The sequence below is a fragment of the Cryptomeria japonica genome, chromosome 11 (assembly GCF_030272615.1).
Source record: "Cryptomeria japonica chromosome 11, Sugi_1.0, whole genome shotgun sequence".
Taxonomy (NCBI): domain Eukaryota; kingdom Viridiplantae; phylum Streptophyta; class Pinopsida; order Cupressales; family Cupressaceae; genus Cryptomeria; species Cryptomeria japonica.
This window is the reverse complement of record NC_081415.1, coordinates 450,697,246-450,716,251: the sequence shown is the minus strand read 5'-3', so window position 1 is coordinate 450,716,251 and position 19,006 is coordinate 450,697,246. Positions and strand designations below refer to the sequence as shown.

The window sequence follows — 19,006 nt, the reverse complement described above, 5'->3', positions numbered from 1 at the left end:
ACATGTTCACACTAACAAGAAGGCACCAATTCTATCAATGGTGGGAAACAATTAGCACAAGAAAGACAAAGAAAATAAACCCTCCCTTGGTCTAAAGTGTCCACACCTAATGTCATAAAACAACCAAGAACTAAAAGGTCAAAGAAAGTTGTCACCAATGCAACTGCTAACAAGCAAGAATAAATATAGCTAGAGGTTGAGCCCCCATGAGAAGAAACCCAACCAACCAAAGAAATGACTAAGGAATGATTGACTAACCTCAAGTCAAAGAAGTAAGTTAAGAAGTTCATCCCTAGATATTATAGATACTCCTCCTTCCCTTATTAATAACCCTTTTGGTTCCTTTATTAATAATTCTAATGTAAAGAACTATAGTTGATGTAAATTCCTCTCTTGAATCCTAGAAAATTGAACGATGATCCTAAGGAAACTCAAGAAATGCTTCAAGAATTGTTGTCAATAAAAGAAGATCTTCATGATGATTACAAGTCCATGGTTCTTGTGTTACCTCCTCAATCTATTGTACTTCCTCATATCTCTACCCTAACAATAGGTGCTCTAATCATCAATCCCTTTCTTCCCTCCACCTCTATTCACCCATTCAATCCTTTTATTCACTAGGTCATTCCCCTAAATGTCTCATCTTCCAAAGTTTTAGGAGACTTTGTCCCTCATACAAATTTCCTTGAGTAGTGAAATGTACATTGAGGCACGAAACCTCAAAGGAACCCCTAATATAATCACCCCACTTCCCCCTCATCTCCCCTCTCAATAATTTTGGTTTCTTTAAATCAATCTCTTGCTCCATAATCCCTAGTATTGCATTTATGATACCACCTCTAATTCCCCTTTTCTTGTTGCCCCTACCCTTATGAGCATTATTATTGCCCCATTTTAGTAGTTTTGAAGGATATCCAACATTTTCAACAAGAAGCAACATAATTTATAGTAACCAATAGCTCTAATTGCCTCAAGTTGGAACTCCCTAGTGCAATTTTTTTGAATAAATGAGACCACAAGTTTGGTATACCGGTGCTTCTTTTATTCATATTCCACATGGAAGTATTGTCTATTTTCACCAAGAGGCCAATGAAGTTTTGTATTCAGAGTTCAACAACAAAAAAAAGCCAACCAAGGTTTTTGAGGACAATAAGTTTGTAAGGCTATTTTCAACTAGATGAAGAAATTCCTAATGCCAAAGTCCAAAGGAGTTGGAGATGAGGTTGATCATTTTTGTGATAGCCTATTGACCATCCAAAATTAGTTATCAGCACAAGCTAATGAAAATTAGAAACAAGAAGTTGAATCATCAATACCAATAACTCACTCCAAGAATAGCTTCAAGTGACAAAAGAAAGAACAAATAGTCTAGAGGTTGTGGAAAGCACCTCTTCTCAACCATCCAAATGAGAATAAACACCTCCCCTATGCTCCTCTATGAAGTGGTTCCGATACTTCAAGATTAAGAAGTGAGGACAATAGAAGCCTAGAAAATTCTTCTAGCCACTAAAGCAAAGTTCCCTATGATGAAATGAAGCTAATTCGATGGTTGACCTGTTATGATTCTCTTCACAAGTTTTTCACATTTTCAACATCCTTGATCACTTTGAGGTAGCCGAAGCGACCACCCACTGAACATATTGATCCAAGATTGAAGGCTCTGAAAATGGTGGAAGATTACAAGCATAAAATTTAGGTGATTGTTAAAGTTTTAGTCAATAAGCTCTCCCTCCCTTATGCTATGAAAATGGTGATCTCTTAATTGCGAAAACCTATTAACAAGTTTTCACTAGGGAAGCAAAATGCATCATTGCTATGTAGGATATACGAAATAATCTCCAGAAGAAACGTTTTGTCAGATTTTTGAGTCCCTTAGTCGCCTTGGAAGCAGAGCTTGATGTTGCCTTGAACAAAGTGAAAGATTTTTTCTACTTTGCATCCATCAAGTTGATCACAAAGATTAATGTTTGAATCAGTTCTTGTTCCTACCAAGTGATGAATGAGAAACTCTCGTGGTTTTCATCAATGCGATCTTGGGTTGATTCCATTCTTCATTCTTTAATCTTTAATTAAAATTTGTTGAGCAGAGTCAACAACCCTCTCCCCAATAAAGGTCTTGGTTATCCCAAAATGGCTTCTCTTATCCCTCCTAGCTGTAGGATAGTTCAAAAGAACAAGGTCATCAGAAGGTGAAAACATTTGTGCCGCCTTAGTTCAGCAACTTTAGCTTCCAGACGTGACATGTAACTCACTACATTTTGAAGCAACAACAAGAATTTGCTTTACACCCCCAAGGTAGAAACAAGTTCAAGATTTGCTACAAAGATATAACATTTGGTCATAAATAGAAATATGCAGGTACAATAAGACAAGTGCAACTCAAGCATGTGAAGATTTTCCATACCAACATAGGATAAGGATAAACATTTGTCACTACCGGCATATAAATATGATAGCCCAAGTATAGAACTGTCTTTCCTTTGGCAAAACTTTTCAAGTGTTCCTGTTAATTTAACATATTGCTGGTTGATCATTCATTATTAGTTCCTGCCTACAGGAAACTATAGCAGAGGCTATTTTCGCTAACCCCTTATTAATCTGAGCCAAAACAACCAATCATATTTATTTTTGTTGCAAAGATTTTCATGTTTCCTTGGTTCTGCCCGGAAAAGATGCAAATTATTTAGGCGAATTTTTATCCTCAAGTTTTTTGGCATTGGCATATTGGATACATTGGCAGTTTGCAGCGGTTTGTAGGGCTTTGTGCGGTTCTCAACAAGAGAGAACGCACACCTCCAGAGGCTGCAGGGCCCGTTAAAGCAGAGTCCTGACGGTTGCTTCAAACAGATGGCGAGCCAGAAAAGCCCTGCAGAGATTAGATCTATGGAAAACTGAGTATGAGCGCGAGAAACAAAGCATGCAAACATATGGCTCGTAAGTTTTCATTTTGGGCATGCAAAACTACTATGCGCAGGCAGGTTCTGACTGAGAAAAGGAATACATTGTTCTGGGCAATCTCGAAGAGGATTAAAGAGGACCACAGACATTTTAGGTATGATTTCCTGAGTAAATTTAGGGTTTCTTTACAGTTTTCTTTAAAGCATTTAGGGTTTTTAATGGTTTCTAAAATTTATGTGATTCGAAAGTCCAAACCAGAGATTGCAATCATTGCAATCATTTTCCTATTACTCAAAGCAATAGATATTTAAGAAATCCTTGTCAGAGGCCAAAGCATAAGACAATTGAAATTTTCTAATTTGTTAATTAGATTCTGTTAAGAACTTTGCAAGATGACTTAATCAAAATTTACAAGGTAAACATTAAACGCCTTTTGTTTTAGTATTTTTTTGCTTTATTTTGGAAACCCTCATAGCTGCATCACATACTGCGTAATTCCTTTTGCATATCTACCAGGTCTGGGAAGTATTTGGCTAAACCTCAGTATGGAGCTTTTAGATTGGCTGCAACTATCATTTCGCCCCATAGATTCACTTCACTGCTGACCTATCGCAATTACAAGGCATTGATCAATTACTGAAATCAATCAAAATAAAGTCAATGTTTTTCTTGTGAAAATGCTTGTCAGAGGTTTTTCTGGATCTTCTTCCTGTGCACCAATAGGACATTGTTCTGTTCATATATTTTGACATGCTTATTTGTTGAGTTCGTCCAATGGTACTATCAAGCGTGCTTGTTGTTAGTTTTCTTAAAATCTTTTGGAATTTTCTTCTGTCAAACTAGGTGTCTACTACTCTCAGTTTATAGAAGTTTGTCTAACTTTCTTTTTTATTTCATAGGAAATTAGCAAGGATTCATTTTATATGGGTCTATTTTCAAGTTCCTTTGGAATATCCTACTGATAGCCTAGAACAAAGTCATTTACATAAGCTCATACGGATAACCCTCACAGAATATTTTGCCTAATGTCTCAATTATCATTAGGGGAACAAATGTCTCAATTTAATGCTTCACTAACTGGGAGATTGCAGCCCTTTTCCTTGATAATTAGGGGTTTAGCTATGCCTGGACAGTTTTGTTTAGTTTCTTGGACATCAACGGGCTCTAGATGTATAGTTGCTCCGGCAATAACATGCTCTGATTGCATCTCTGTCTGTCTGTCATGCAATTCTGATGGCTTTCCATTATTCTAATAAGTCAGTTTCATCTCAACCTTTTCTATTGTTAGAACAAAGATTCTTGCTTGAAGTTATTTGCATAATTTCATATTGATATCCTGAGTAGAAGTTTTTGTCTATTATCCTACTTGTCATTAGGGGAACAAAATTTTGAATATAATCGGTTCACTAGTTGGGAGATTGTGGCCCTTTTCATTGATAATTAGGTCTTTAGCTACTCCTGGAGGATTTTGTTTTTCCCAGCTGCCTGGGTATCAACGGTCTCTAGATGAGGCCTTAAGTCTCGTATGCATTTCTGATAGCTTTGTGTTATTCTAAGAAGTAACTTTCAGCTAACTCTCTAATATTGAATGAAAATTGGCTAAAGCTTAGTCATAAATTCAATAGCTCGTTATTTGAATAAGCTTGGTAGTATATTTTTTGGTAGGGTGCTTTGATAAATAATGCATTGATGGCCACACCACATCACATCTGATTCCTTCTGCTTAGGTGTAAGGTTTGAATGGTGTTTAATCAGTCCTCTTTATCCCATGCCTTTTGGGTGGAGCAGACTACAACTCCAATGGAAGTCTACTGGCTGGTCTACAATGTCATTAACCCACCAATGGAGCAATTGGCAAAAAGCTTGGGAGCTTTCCAAGGATGAAACAGATTACTTTGTTCTGCCAGCATTCTTTTCTGCTTTTTTGTAGATATACTAGAACTTCTTGAGCTAATTGATAAATAAAGAAGAATTTTCAAATTACTGAGTGAGATGTCTTTGTGATACAAGACAAACAGACAACAATCCCTGGTTTTCATGATTTGCTAATCTGGAGAACAAAATGGTGTCCACTTTTTTAATTCTATTCTACGTCCATGTACTGAGGTCTGTGAGAAGTTGTTGGGCCTGCACCAATCAGGTTGCTATCCCCCACCCACTCCCACCTCCACCCGTAGAGATTTTGTTTAATTGTTTCTTTTTCAGTGCAAATATGTGCGTTGAGTTAACTACTAAATACTAAAATCAATGAAAAACTTGGGCTTTTCTTTCCAATTGAAGATATTATGTGAAACCTAATGGTGGAAACTGGCAGTTTTGTAATTGTTCCGGATTTGTTTTTCCTGCACTAAAAGATGCATGTTTTGTTCCAATTAATTGATGAACGAGCTCAATATCACAATATCATTTAAATGAGGTTGTCTGATATTTTTGTGGGGAATGCCATTAATCTAAGTTTGTAAAGCAACCCTTGTTATTAGCATGGATGGAGCTCCAGTAGACAATTCTTTCCAAATTTACCTCAAATTCTTATGGGTATCAGCCTTATTAAAGACACTAGAAGATTGTGAATTACAATACTACTACTCTGCTGGTGTGAGTGTCAAACCCCCTTTTGTTGACAGTTAATATAGACTATGTTGCCCTCAGCTCTTATTTTTATCCGAATGATTTTGATAAGATGCAAAGAATGCTTCAGCTCACCTGAAAGTATTGAATGTAAATTGGAAAAGTGAAAATCACTTGTACATTAAAGAATGGGGGTTTGGTTTATACAAGTGGAAAATGTTAAGATTACACGGAAAATTCTAGGTCAGTTTCAAAGAATATTTTCATGGCTAATTTAGTTTCTGGAAATTCTGTTTCTGTATTAAACAGGAAAACCAGAGATCCTATGGGCAATCTTTGCAAGTACAATTAAGCCAACTGACAAAGCTTCAATTTATAACCAATCATATGAGGAACTTCGCAGGGCCAGAATTAACATTTTTACTGTATCTCATGATGCTAGAAATAAATAACAAAAAAAAATGAGAACAAACAGCCATTCATCTCTACTATTTTCTCAAGTTGTTCAATTAAAAACTGTATAAGCATCATGAAGATTCACTCTAAAGTGTTACCGATGTAACTTCCACAAAATCATTAGGGCCTATACTAGTTCTAGATTCGAAGCTACTAATGGAGAATCTTCCAGGGGTAAAACATGGAGAAAGATTAGAAAAGTTTCCTCAGGTTCAGGTGGCGAATCCATCAGTGTGCTCCATCACTGTATCTTTCTCTTTCCAGAGATACCAGCAATGCTGTGAACTGCTTCGCAATCTTGTCATTGTTGACAATAAAACCTCTATTCTTGACACTTAATCTCAATTACCATGTTCATTAAGCACGCCATAACTTGTCTAGGCTAACCTCACCATGAAACTTCACATTTGACCAATCTCAATTACCATGTTCATTAAGCACGCCATAACTTGTCTAGGCTAACCTCACCATGAAACTTCACATTTGACCTTGAGAAGCAGCACATTAACTCATTGACTTCATATATTGACTAATTAGCTCCTTGTCCTTAAAGAGGAAAGAATATATCTTCCTCCTCTTCATGTGAACTTCTTACAAGGAGTGTTGGATACCACCCATGCACTCTAATTACAAACAAGAAAAAAAATTATTTGACACTTTTAATTTTCTTAACGTACATTATTTTTTATGACATCACAATTAATGACTCATACATTAAATAAAGATGAGAAAATAAACCCTATAACTAAAATATACATCACAAACACCAATGACAATATCCTTAAGAACTATGCAACTAGCCTCTCTCTTGACTAATATATTAGTTCCTATAAATCAATCCTCAAGAATCTTTGACCTTTATATGCACAAAGAAAAAACATTTGAGGTTGTGGTATAACTTGATCACAATCTCATACTCCAAGTGAGATATATTTTGAGGTAATAATAACGAAAACATATTCCACATTCCTTAACATGATTTGATGCCTATAGTCAGTGTGTTTGAATCCCACATTAAATAAAGCATCAATTATTCTCAATCACTTGAATGTGCAACTTCATGTATCTTTCCTAAAGGCCTGTTCTTGGCAATAAGAAACTATCAATTGATTGGAGTGTTTCCTCTTTGCAGATTGTCTAACAACTGTTATGGTGCCCTGGGCATCTACTTATTTCCTAATCACTTATGCGACTTTAGTAGTTGTTATTGTATCTTTGCACTAGGGAAAAGAATTACCAAACAAGTGCAAGAAAGCAAGAATCAAACACCACCTCCAAACACAGCAAAACCAAAATGGTTGATGGTAGACTGGCAATGTGCCTCTCATATATAAAACTTTGTCATTACTACTTCCCCTGACCTTTCTTTCTTCTCCAATCAATGCTTTTATCAACAAATTTATTAAATCTTCAAAATACCTTAAAAATCCACAACTCTCAAACTCACACTCACCTGTTCAAGGATTGAGGGAATTTGATTCCGAGACTCTTGCACCAGAATGATCATAAACTGCTTTCTTCTCTTTAGAATATCAAACAATTCTTTTGCATGCCACCTTCAAATATATGTAAACTTTGTGCTATAGAGTGTAATGATTAAAAATATTTACCTTGAACTTATAAAATGGAATTTTATCTCACATATCCTTCTCCACATGTTGCCATCTTCGTTTCAAACATTCCAAACGGTCTGTGATGCTCTCATTCTCTATGCAGATATAAAGATGTTACTAATTTCTTGCAACATACTTCATTCATCGAGCTTTTATCTTGGACTTACAATATGAAATATTTCAAACTTTTTCTTTTATTCAAATATTTAGTGGCACCATGATCAGTAAAAATTTAAACACTAATATTTATGTCATTTTCATCATTTATAGGCACAGAAATTTGCCAAGAAAATTGTAGTGCCAATTTTCACATCCAAGTTCACCTCTATTGCTATAATGCTACTTGTTCAGATGACATGCCTTTATTTCACATCTCCAAATACCATGTGATTCTCTCATGCAAATGGCGAGGTACTTAGCATGTCATTTGTTCCAATGTAGTGTCTGCAAAGTTTTAGTTGCCTTTTCTTTTAATACGTGATCTTTACAGACACAACAAATTAACCTCACAAACAAGAGTTGCATTGCAGCGTAGTTCCTGCCAAGGAGTGGTAGGACAGTTTTGTCAATACTTGCAAAATAGAGATTGTCAATTGTCAATGCAAAACAATTTTCACCTAATTTCACTGTCATTTTTCATTGTAAAGAGTTTTTCACCTAATTTCACTGTCATTTTTCATTGTAAGGAGGGGAAGAGCACAATACAATACAAGTTTTGATAAAAACTTAAAGCTATTTTTTAGCTTTGACAAACAAATATGAAATGTTGTAGTTGCTAAAAAATGTTTAAGGCAGTCAATCTGAGTAAAAACTATCATGGTTCATACTTGAGACCTGTTGAAAGTCCTGTTGACCTTTACAGTCCATAGATGCAGATGCCTTAATAATTAAAGCTATATGCTTGCCTGGTTGTTCATAACAAAATAGATGCCCATCAGTTGTGGCATCTAAGCAGAAGATAAGGTGTCAATAGAATTTAAACAATACCCTTATCAGGATGCATAGTTGAACATTAATTAGACCTATATTTGATCATATATTGTCGGGGTTGGTTATTTGTGTGCTTTTTATCATGATAACTTTGTTCACAAATTTCTAAGTTATGGCTTCTATCACTTCTTATTACTTTTGTATTTCATTTTATTTCCAAGTTCTTTATTGTTTCCAGTTCAATGCAATTTGTGGGCTTTTTGCCATCATAGCTTTTCCCACAAAGTATTTAGTTATGGCTTCTATTGGTCCTTATTACTTCTCTATTTCACTTTGTTTACAGGTTCTGTATTGTTTCCAATATTTCCAATCTAAAGTTCATCAACACAGAGCATGGTTGCAACATACATAGCATAGCAGAGCAAGCCTAGAGAATCCAAAGCATAGCATTGGACAAATTGGAACTGGTAAGATATTACTAACTTGCGTTGTTTACTGTTGAGTAGTTGTTCCATTATGCACCAAAAAAAAGGGAAAATGAAATTAACTAAACCAGTAGAACATATCATAGATGTGGAAAATTATAAACCAATTAGTAAACAAGTGCTTGTTCAAACAATTGATGAAGTGTTGCAAAACAATAACTTGTTAAGGATAAAACCATTTGTATATAGTATGGGTGATTGCCTTTTTTATTATTTCTATCTATTATTACATATGCAATACACTTCTCTAGAACTAAGCAATGGAATTATTGACCACTTCATAAATAGACTAGAACTAAATGATGTTGAAGCTCTTTTTTCGTACAAGCATGAGCTAGATGCACAAGCATTATATGAAATGCATGGATTGAATGATATTGACACATACCTGCGACGTATGTGATTGTCAACAACACGAAATCCACACTATAATGAATATGGCCTTTGGGGGGACATATTTTGTATTAAATGGCTGGCCAATTGGCTAAAGATTCGAATATGTGTTTGGTCTTCAACAAGAAAGTGTAGGTACTTGCAATTCAATGAGAATTTGCAAAGTACTGCATATTGTATTTTGTTCCATGATGAAAGTCCTATTCAAGGACATTTTGAACCACTCATCAACCAAAAAAAATGCCTACCTGAGAACCAGATTTACGAATCCAATAAGTCTAAAACAATTTCCGAGCTAGATAATAGTTCTCTACAAGACAAGTTAGCAAATGCTACAACCCATTTCTGCAAAAATGCACAATCGATATCAGATTGTGGTGATAGCTTGTTCAACACTATTGCTTCTTTGACAAACAATGATTTTGATAGTGAATCTCTTAGATGGTACATGGCTCAATCATTTTGCAATGCAATACTCTATGGAGACAAAATAGCAATTGCTTGCATAGAAACATGTATCAAATCTGACATGATCATCAGTTGTGGTGTTGCAAGCTGGGAAACATTCATTGCAAAAGTAGGAGAGCCATATGAACTAAGTGGAATTGAAGGGGCTGATTTTTGCTTTGAATGGTTATCTTACATTTTGAAAGTGAAGATCAAAACTTGGTCAACAACCACTAACATTTATATTAAGGAATATTGCAAATGTCCAAGACCAATCAAAGTATACAATATCAAGTGTCACAGAGTTAATGATATGCATATGCACTACATACCACGTGATGTAGAAGTCATAATGCCAAGTAACAGTAACACTGAACAATCAAACGAAATGGCATTTCTTAAAGGAAAACAAAAAATCAGTATGAACAAATTGAAACAAGCTATTCGAAGCAATGAACATGTACAACTTCGACATAGCAACCATGCAGACCACCACCCGCCTCCACAACGCACAAATGGCTTTGACACAATCCCATCCAATTCCCAATCTATTGAAAGCAATACACATCTACAAATGAAAAGTTGTGCACAATTGCCAAATACGTCTAACAAAATCCCAAATGATTCACTCCGTAAAGTAAAAAAAATGAATACGTCAAACTATTGTCATTCAAACACTAGAAACAACAACAAAGAAGCAACAAACACCAATAGAAACTTACCTAGCAAAAATACAAGACACACCAAAACATGTATGTGAAATTTGCGCACGGCTCCGGTTTAAAAAGAACATGATAAAACTTAGAAGAAAAACAATATGTAAGCAACAATTACTATTGTCAAAGAAAGAAAGCCTGTTTGGAGCAAAGGTATGCAAGGCTTGCAGACGGTGCTTAGAAAAAAACATAAAACCATTATATGCAACGCTAGAACATATCAAGACAAATAAGCCATTGCAACATACCGCTACACTTATAGAACTTGAAGAAAGACTAGTATCACTCCGGATAGCATTTGCACAAATATGGCAGCTAGGACACAAAAGATCTCAAATTGGACTAAATGGAACTATTATCAATGTGCCAACTGATATAAATATCATACAAACACTCCTGCCACGATCATCAAATGAAACATGGACAATTGTTGTTGCATTGAAAAGACGTTTACAATACACAAATGCATATCAAAAAGGCAGAGTGCAACCAAATATAGTTATGAATTCCCTTAATGAGTTATGCAAAACGACACTCTACAAGATGCAAGAAGTAAAATTGAACAACAATTGGCAAAAACATTTGTTTTATTGCGAACAACAAAAACCTACTATTGAGTCTTCTTCAAGTGATGATGACAATGCAATTTCATCAAATGGCAATGATAATGATAATCCCAACATTACAAAAATTGAAACAAACACATTAATACATGGTTATACTGAGCCAAGAACTATACATTCTCTTCAAGATGAAGTCATAGAAATTGCACCAGCAGAGGGAAACCAACCCCTAGGAATATTCCAAGATAAATATGCAGAAGAGATGAACTTTCCAACACTTTTTTTTGGAGAACCACGTGATAACGAAATTAGCAAAAGGTTTTCATACCAAAAAATTGCCTTACAAAATTCAAATCGATCTTGTGCATATCATACCACTAACTTGTTCTTCAAAACTGTCAAAATACTTATTAGCCAAGTCTTTTCTACTATATGGATAAGAATCCGGAAGGGCAAACTAAAAGGAAGAACACTACTAGCGAAAGATGTCAAGGACAAACCAAATCTTGAAAGAATTTTACATTCAGATATTGGCTACACAGATTTCAAAAAGATTAGAAATTCGCGTAATTATTTGCAATATCTCAAAAAAAATGTGTTTGCAATGATTCGATAGTTAGGGCCACCTACCTTTTTTGTCACTTTCACTAGCACAGAGAAAAATTGGCTCCCACTAACACAAACTTTGGAACACCTGTACATGTCACACTACTCAAAGTCAACTCAAAACCAACTTGAAGCTTCTTTAGAAGTCAACATATTCTCTTTGATTAAAAAAGATCCAATAACTTGTACACGCTATTACAAACATAGAATTAATGCAATGAAACAATTACTATTTTCAGACACAACATTCTTTGGAAAGGTATTGGACTACTTTTCAGTTACAGAATTCCAAAGTCGAGGAAATGAACATGATCATTTCATGCTATGGGTTAGAGATGCACCTATCTATGGAAAAGATGACAATACTATCATTGAGCAGTTTGTTGACAAATATATAACTTGCAATACAGAGGCATTAGATGATCAAATAGCCAAATTGCACATACATCATCACACTAAGCAATGTACAAAGACAAAAAGGAAAAGGTGTCGATTTGGTTTTCCACAACTACCAATGAAAGCAACTACAATACTTGAACCATGCACTGACAAAAAACAAGACACTATGCACATTGCCGAGAAACTCACAACTATTTTAGAAACTTCAATTTATGATACTTCTGTATCGTTTGAGGATTTCTTGGCAAAAATAAACATGACTGAAAATGAATACATAATAGCCATACGATCTACATTGCTAAGACCAACATTATTCTTAAAAAGAAAGCCATCTCACATATGGAATAATTCATTTGCACTGCAGATTCCACACCTTTGGCAAGCAAATACAGATGCACAATTTGTTCTCAATGCATATGCTGCAACAACTTACTGTAGCTCTTACATGACCAAAGCTAATAACTCAATGACAACATCATTTGCTAAGATATGTGCAGACCACAAGCAACATAACATTGATGCCATCAACATGATAACCGAGCTTGGCAACACATTGCTTAACTTACAGCAGATCTCCACACAAGAAGCTGCACATATCATTCTTTCCCTTCCTCTGAACTATAGTTCACACAAATGCAAATTCATAGACACTTCTCCCGCTGATAGCCGCACATTTGTTCTCAAAACTTCAAAGGTTTTAAGCAATGAACCAGACGAATCACAGAATATTGCTTGTAAAATCTTGATTGACCATTATATAGAACGCCCTCAAACATTAGCTGATATTTGTCTGGCAGAATTTGTTGCAGAATATACAATAGCAAAAGCAAAGATCACACAACGAACTAGACCACAAATTATCAGATTTATCAGATACAATAAACATATTGATAGTGAAAACTATTACAGAGAAAAGCTTTTATTGTATGTTCCTTTCTGGATTGATGAAAATTCATTGAAAAAAGGCTTCACAACATGGCAACATGCTTTCGCCAACTATGAGAAAACAATACATGTCAATGAAGCAAAATATACATACTACATAAATGAAATGTGGGGTGATATGGACAATGCTATCATTAATACCAACGATAAGGAGGAAAGCGACAAACATGAAAACAACATGCAAAGGCTAAAAAACAATGACCATGAACAATATAATTTGCAACCAGATTTAGATACAATAAGACATAATGTCCCCACCAAAAAAATAACAAACCCATTCGAAATAACTGCTCATCCACAGTTACTTGACAATACAGAATACTACAATGTTCGTAGAATGTTGAACAATGAACAACAAGCGATAGTCAAAGACATACTAATGAGAAAACAACAGGAAAACCTTAAGCCATTGCATTTGTTCTTAATACGAGGTGATGGCATAGGGAAAACCTTCACTGCAAAAGCCATATATCAAGGCCTTCTTCGTATTTATAATAACTCTATTAATAGTGACCCAGACAAAAGAAAAGGCTTGTTGCTTGCATTCACAGGGAAAGTTGTTTACAATATAGGTGGTACAACTGTACATTCTGCACTTCTACTGCCATTTAAAAGATCAACTTTTGCTCCCTTAAGCTCAGAAAGATTAGATACATTGACAAAACAATATCAACAACTGCGAATTGTTCTTATAGATAAAATTTCCCTTGTTGGTGCAAGGCTGCTACGATGCATAGATAAAAGATTGCATGACATAATGCAAATACCTACTAAACATTTCGGTGGCTTAGATATTATTTTCTGTGGTGACTTATACCAAGCAGAGCCTATACATGATTCTCCAGTGTTCCAAACTTTAGCAATGGATACTGAGCTAATGCCATATGACTTTTGGCAAGAAAATATCAAATGTTACAATTTACAAACAATAATGAGGCAAAAAGATGAGATCTTTATCACCATTCTGAACAAAATATGTATTGGATCTCAAACAGAAAATGACATAGCATGTTTGAATAAGCAATGCTTCCGCTCCCCACCTTCAGACCCATCATTTCCTTTCCTCTTTTATAGGAAACAAGATGTAAATAAGCACAACCAAAAAAATTTATTTGACCTTCCTGGAGAACTTATTATAATAAATGCAATTGATGAACATCACAATTTTGCTGACATTGACCGCATACAGAAACATAGTGGAACTTTACCAAATCAAATAATGTTGAAAACAAACATATTAGTTGAGATCTATGGTGGAAACTATGATATACAAGATGGCCTTGTCAATGGAACAGATGGGAAATTCAAAGCATATACATGAACTATTGATATGGATATCATTTGGGTTCAATTCAATGACCATAACATTGGCAAATCTCAAGTTACAAAACTACCACAATTCAATCAAGCATACATTGATAATGGATGGATACCAATCTTGCGAGTTGCAAGACCAATCGAAAAACTAAATGCCATACAAAAGACCACTGTTAGAAAACAATTTCCCATACAGTTAGCATGTGATCGAACAATACATAGAGCCCAAGGACTGACCATGCACGATGTTGCATTTGACCCTTCCGGTGACATGGGCTAACATACACAGCTCTATCTCGAACAACAAGCATTGAAACACTATTCCTCTTAAGCCCTTTAACATCAAAAAACTTCAAAGTAAAACCGACAATTGTACAAGAAATGGTACGACTTCAAACAACCGCTCAATGGACTCTCCAACATGATTCCCAACGTCAAGATCAAATGACATCTATTACCATATCAACATTAAATACACGACATTTCCACCCACATAAACAAGACATTTCATATGACAAAGACTTAATGTGCTCAGACATTATTTGTTTCCAAGAAACTCACTTCAAAACACCACTGAAAGATAACCCATTACCAAACTACAATTGCTTTGCAATATACAATGTCCATGGTGTAATGACTTGTGTTACAAAAAAGATATAAGTATTGGATGCAATACCTTTAACAAATGAAAATGTTGAAGCATTCTTGCTCTCTTTCATGATTAACAAGCGAACAATTTTCATTTGTAATATTTATGCCAAACCAGGAACAACACTTACAAATATCATGACAATAGTCACCAAAGTTATAACAATTGCTTCTGGCAACAACCTTGTCTATATTGCAGGCGACTTCAACATCGACATGTTAAAAAACTCAAAAACTGCAAACATGCTTAAACAACACATGCAAATACTAAATTTGCACTTGTTACCTAAACAAATACATCCTTTGTCAACAACAATCATTGACCACATTTGGACAAACAATAACGCACACATGGGTAGAATTCAAAGATTAGAAGCATATTGGACTGATCATGACATTCTTTTTACCCATATTGACAACATCGTATAAATTATTCATGTGCATTCACAATGCTCGCAAACTACTTGTCAATAATCTTTTACTAAAACATTTCACAAGAGCCAACACGAGGTAATTTTATTACTAGTCTATTCAATTCTTAGTTGATAGATTATTGAGTAGATTTATTCTTGTCTTTAACTTTGATTTTTGTAACTATTATTCCCAGCAAACAGTTAAGTAGATTTATTCCTAAGTTCAATATCAGATTTTCCTTACTTAGAATAACACCATTGTATAGACTGTTAAAGCTATAAGATATTTTTTACTTGAAAATATCTAAATAGTCATATGCATCAATAGCTGCAACAACTACAGCCAACAACAAAATTAAAACATTTTGCTCTGAGCCAAAGTTATTGCATAGGATTAGATGGATAATCCAACACCCAAAGACCAATTGTCGTCAAACAAACGAAAATCACAAGAAAATATGTAATTTTTTTACACACTCTTGTCCCCTTTTCTTTTCTTTACATTTTCACTGACACTGTCTTGCGTCTTTTCTCTTTATTATTATATCAGAAACTAAACTATCTTATTCATTTCTTAGCAGCATTCAAACAGTTCCCGATGCCCAAGAAGCCCCTCCAGACAGCGGAAGTTGTTCTACTGACAAACCTCAGCCAAAGAAGTAACTGCTGTTACAGATTCCTAAAGTATTTCTTTCACTTCTACTTATACTATAAAAACTGAAACATTACATTTCATTGCAGATTAAAATTGCAACCATTGCATATATCAAGCATCATTGAAATATGTACAACACAATTTGTTGTCACATTTGAAGGCGATGTTCTTGTAACTTATGGCCCAGGTTGTAACAAGAACCCTGTAGGCCAAATAAAAGCACCGATTGTGCATGTGGACATAGTTGACAGTCATGGTCAAATGACTATAACAGTAAATATCAACAACAAGTTGATTGATACGTTCCTTTCACAACTATTGCCTACTGCTAGTGTTCGTCTAACAAACTTCATAATAAAAAAGAAAAGCCAATACGAAAGAGGTGATGCTGATTCTTGTCTCCAGTTAACTGCAAAAATAACAATTGAATGCATTGTAAAAGTCTACAAACAACGCAAGCTAACACCAGACAGAACTATAGCACAACTCATCGATTCACCTAACACTTACTCAATTGGTTCATTGGCTGTTCTTGTCGCTGGTTATACTGAGGCACCAACAGGATATCAATTACTAGTTAAAGACGGTGAATCTGCCTCTGACACAGCCACTGTAAGATATTTTGCACCTTCTCCAAAAACTAAATTATTCGTTCTCCATTTTGTATAATTATCTTGCTATGTCATTTAACACATTTCTTTTCCTTGCAGCTCACAATGCCAAAAAACCACTCGGATGTCTATGCCACTCTACAACAACTTCTTCCTACAACATCGCCCCTCTTATTATTCAAGAACATTGTACGCAATGGCGCCCACGAAACACACCTGTTAAAGTCAACGCTGTCAACTTTTGTTGATGAACTCAACGATGACTGCAGCAAAGCTTCTCTGCAAAATCTGGCTTCCTCCAACATTCAGGTGCTTATTTTAAACAATTTATATTACACCACAACTTTCCCTACTCCCTAAATTACACATATTCCTCCACCCCACACTAACATTGTTCTTTTACCCCACACTAGCATTATTCTTTTGTTCACAGGTCACTGGAACCCTCAAGACCAAAAACGCCCACCTTCCTCCCTACCAGCCCCTCTGTTCCATCTACCACCACATTGTTCGTTTACTTCCCACTGCCACTGACAACTCAACCCAATGTCTCACTTGCGCCACTTCAACCCCATTCACCTACGAACCTTACTTGCAATGCACAATAGAAACTGTAACTAGTACCATTGATTGTAACTTACACACCACACTCTTGCAAGAAATTTTTCCTCAGCTTGCCAAAATCCCATTTGAAAATTACAAGAAAGACATATCAACAGTTGTTTTCCTTATGCGCAAATTCCAAATGGATGCAACATTCACAATTGCAATGAACAATTCTATTATTCACATTGCTAAGGACGACAATGAAGTAACACTCTCAAACCCGCCTTTTTTAATATCATTATTTGTAAAATAACATGGCTTAAGAATAATATTTCGGATCTAAATAAATTGTTGTGCAAAAACTACAGGGCCTGTGAGACTAGATTGCCATATGAAAGAACATTTTGCCCAACCAAATGCTTTTTTGTCAAGGTACTGCCAAAACCTTTAAGATTTAATATCAGCTATAATTTGTTATACTCTAACCATAAATAAGTTTTATTTATGATTCTTTGTATGCATGTTGAATCGTTTTTCCATCTTGGATTTATAGCACCTAATGTTTATTTCTCTACTATAATATCATAAACACTGCTCCAACGGAAAAGTTTTGTGGAAGGGATCTTCTGGTATTGTCTATGAACGATTGAAACTCACTGGTTTTTAAAACAATTCTATCCATGTTTTTCAGAGAAAATCATCCAGCAAACTAATTGCCTTAGTAACAATAGTCATATTCATTATTCCATGCTAGGAGAATGTAACATAACCAATTCATAGATCAGATTTAGGTACAAGTTTTCTGATTAAGCTAACTACCAATTTTAATGCATTTTGCAGGTCAGAGAAGCTCAGGACAACCAGAAAACTCTACAAAGAAATTGAATCAGAATACCACTATACTAGTTTTGTACGTTGATGAAAACAATCACAAAACCTTCAGAGACACTCAGGACAACCAGAAAAGAAGAAATTGACTCACAATACCACTATACTAGTTTTGTACATAGTCAACTGACAAACAATGTTCAGGACAAAAACTTTCAATTTAAATACCATGTAATCAATTAAAAAATGCTCTAGAAACATATGTTAATATATATACATATTTTCTCCTTTTGCTCCTCTGTAGTGTTTTGTCTATAGATGATATTACTTTGTTGTGAAATCAAAGCTATGAGAAGTTGTTTTATGCTTTATTTTTTTTGCCTAGCCACACGTATTGATGTGCATTTTCCAAGTATTAGATTCCAGATTTCTCAAATTGTGCAGAAGTTCAGTAAATTACAAACCAACCAGCATCAAAATCACAAATCTATAATAGAAAATACAAGCAACAAGCAATGACTCTCGGCAGGAACTTCGCTGCTTGCAGCTCTTGTTATAGATCCAACGGTGTGGATAAGCATTTCTTTATAGCGACGAGGCTTGTGTGGACTATGCCCCACTTTGCCTTATATGTTCTTCTCTTTGGGCAAATTTTTTTGCAAGTCCCTACCATACATGCATTTCCGTTTCTTAATCCCAATGCATTCGATAGTCCAAAGACCTCTAAAATCTTCATGTGTAGCTAGCTAGGCCCACCTCCAGTATCCTCTCTTGAGTAGCACCTTGCTCATGAAAAGTTGTGAGATCTTACTAATGTCAACACATCTCTCATTTTGCTTAGCTTCTTTAATCATGCACTCTCAAAGTCGAATCCAAAGTGGTCCCTCAAGACTCATGTCTAGCATGCATCTTAATGATCCCAAGAACCTATGATTAAATGAAAGGACAAAAAGGAATTTTAATGATGTT

The 19,006-nt window shown here is 35.2% G+C and overlaps 1 protein-coding gene across 3 annotated transcripts; it reads left to right on the top strand.

Annotated features, from left to right (window-relative positions):
• Positions 1-1,444: 1,444 nt before the first annotated feature.
• LOC131041407 (uncharacterized) lies at positions 1,445-18,328 on the top strand. Of its 3 annotated transcripts, XM_059213932.1 has the most exons (8): positions 1,446-3,052; positions 8,809-8,932; positions 15,979-16,056; positions 16,139-16,664; positions 16,763-16,972; positions 17,097-17,474; positions 17,578-17,641; positions 18,050-18,328. In XM_059213932.1, the coding sequence occupies exons 4-7, from the start codon at positions 16,314-16,316 to the stop codon at positions 17,584-17,586; spliced, it is 948 nt and encodes a 315-aa protein (XP_059069915.1). In that variant the 5' UTR covers positions 1,446-3,052; positions 8,809-8,932; positions 15,979-16,056; positions 16,139-16,313; the 3' UTR covers positions 17,587-17,641; positions 18,050-18,328. The 3 variants fall into 3 exon arrangements, with proteins under 3 accessions (XP_059069914.1, XP_059069915.1, XP_059069913.1); XM_059213931.1 differs by lacking the exons at positions 17,578-17,641; positions 18,050-18,328 and having other exon boundaries at positions 1,445-3,052; positions 15,976-16,056; positions 17,097-17,571; XM_059213930.1 differs by lacking the exons at positions 17,578-17,641; positions 18,050-18,328 and having other exon boundaries at positions 17,097-17,571.
• Positions 18,329-19,006: the final 678 nt, after the last annotated feature.

Coding starts and splice junctions, on each gene's coding strand:
- LOC131041407 (XM_059213931.1), top strand. CDS start 16,314: ATGACTATAACAGTAAATATCAACAACAAGTTGATTGATACGTTCCTT. Junction 16,665..16,762: donor CTGCCTCTGACACAGCCACT/GTAAGATATTTT, acceptor TTTTCCTTGCAG/CTCACAATGCCAAAAAACCA. Junction 16,973..17,096: donor TGGCTTCCTCCAACATTCAG/GTGCTTATTTTA, acceptor TTTTGTTCACAG/GTCACTGGAACCCTCAAGAC.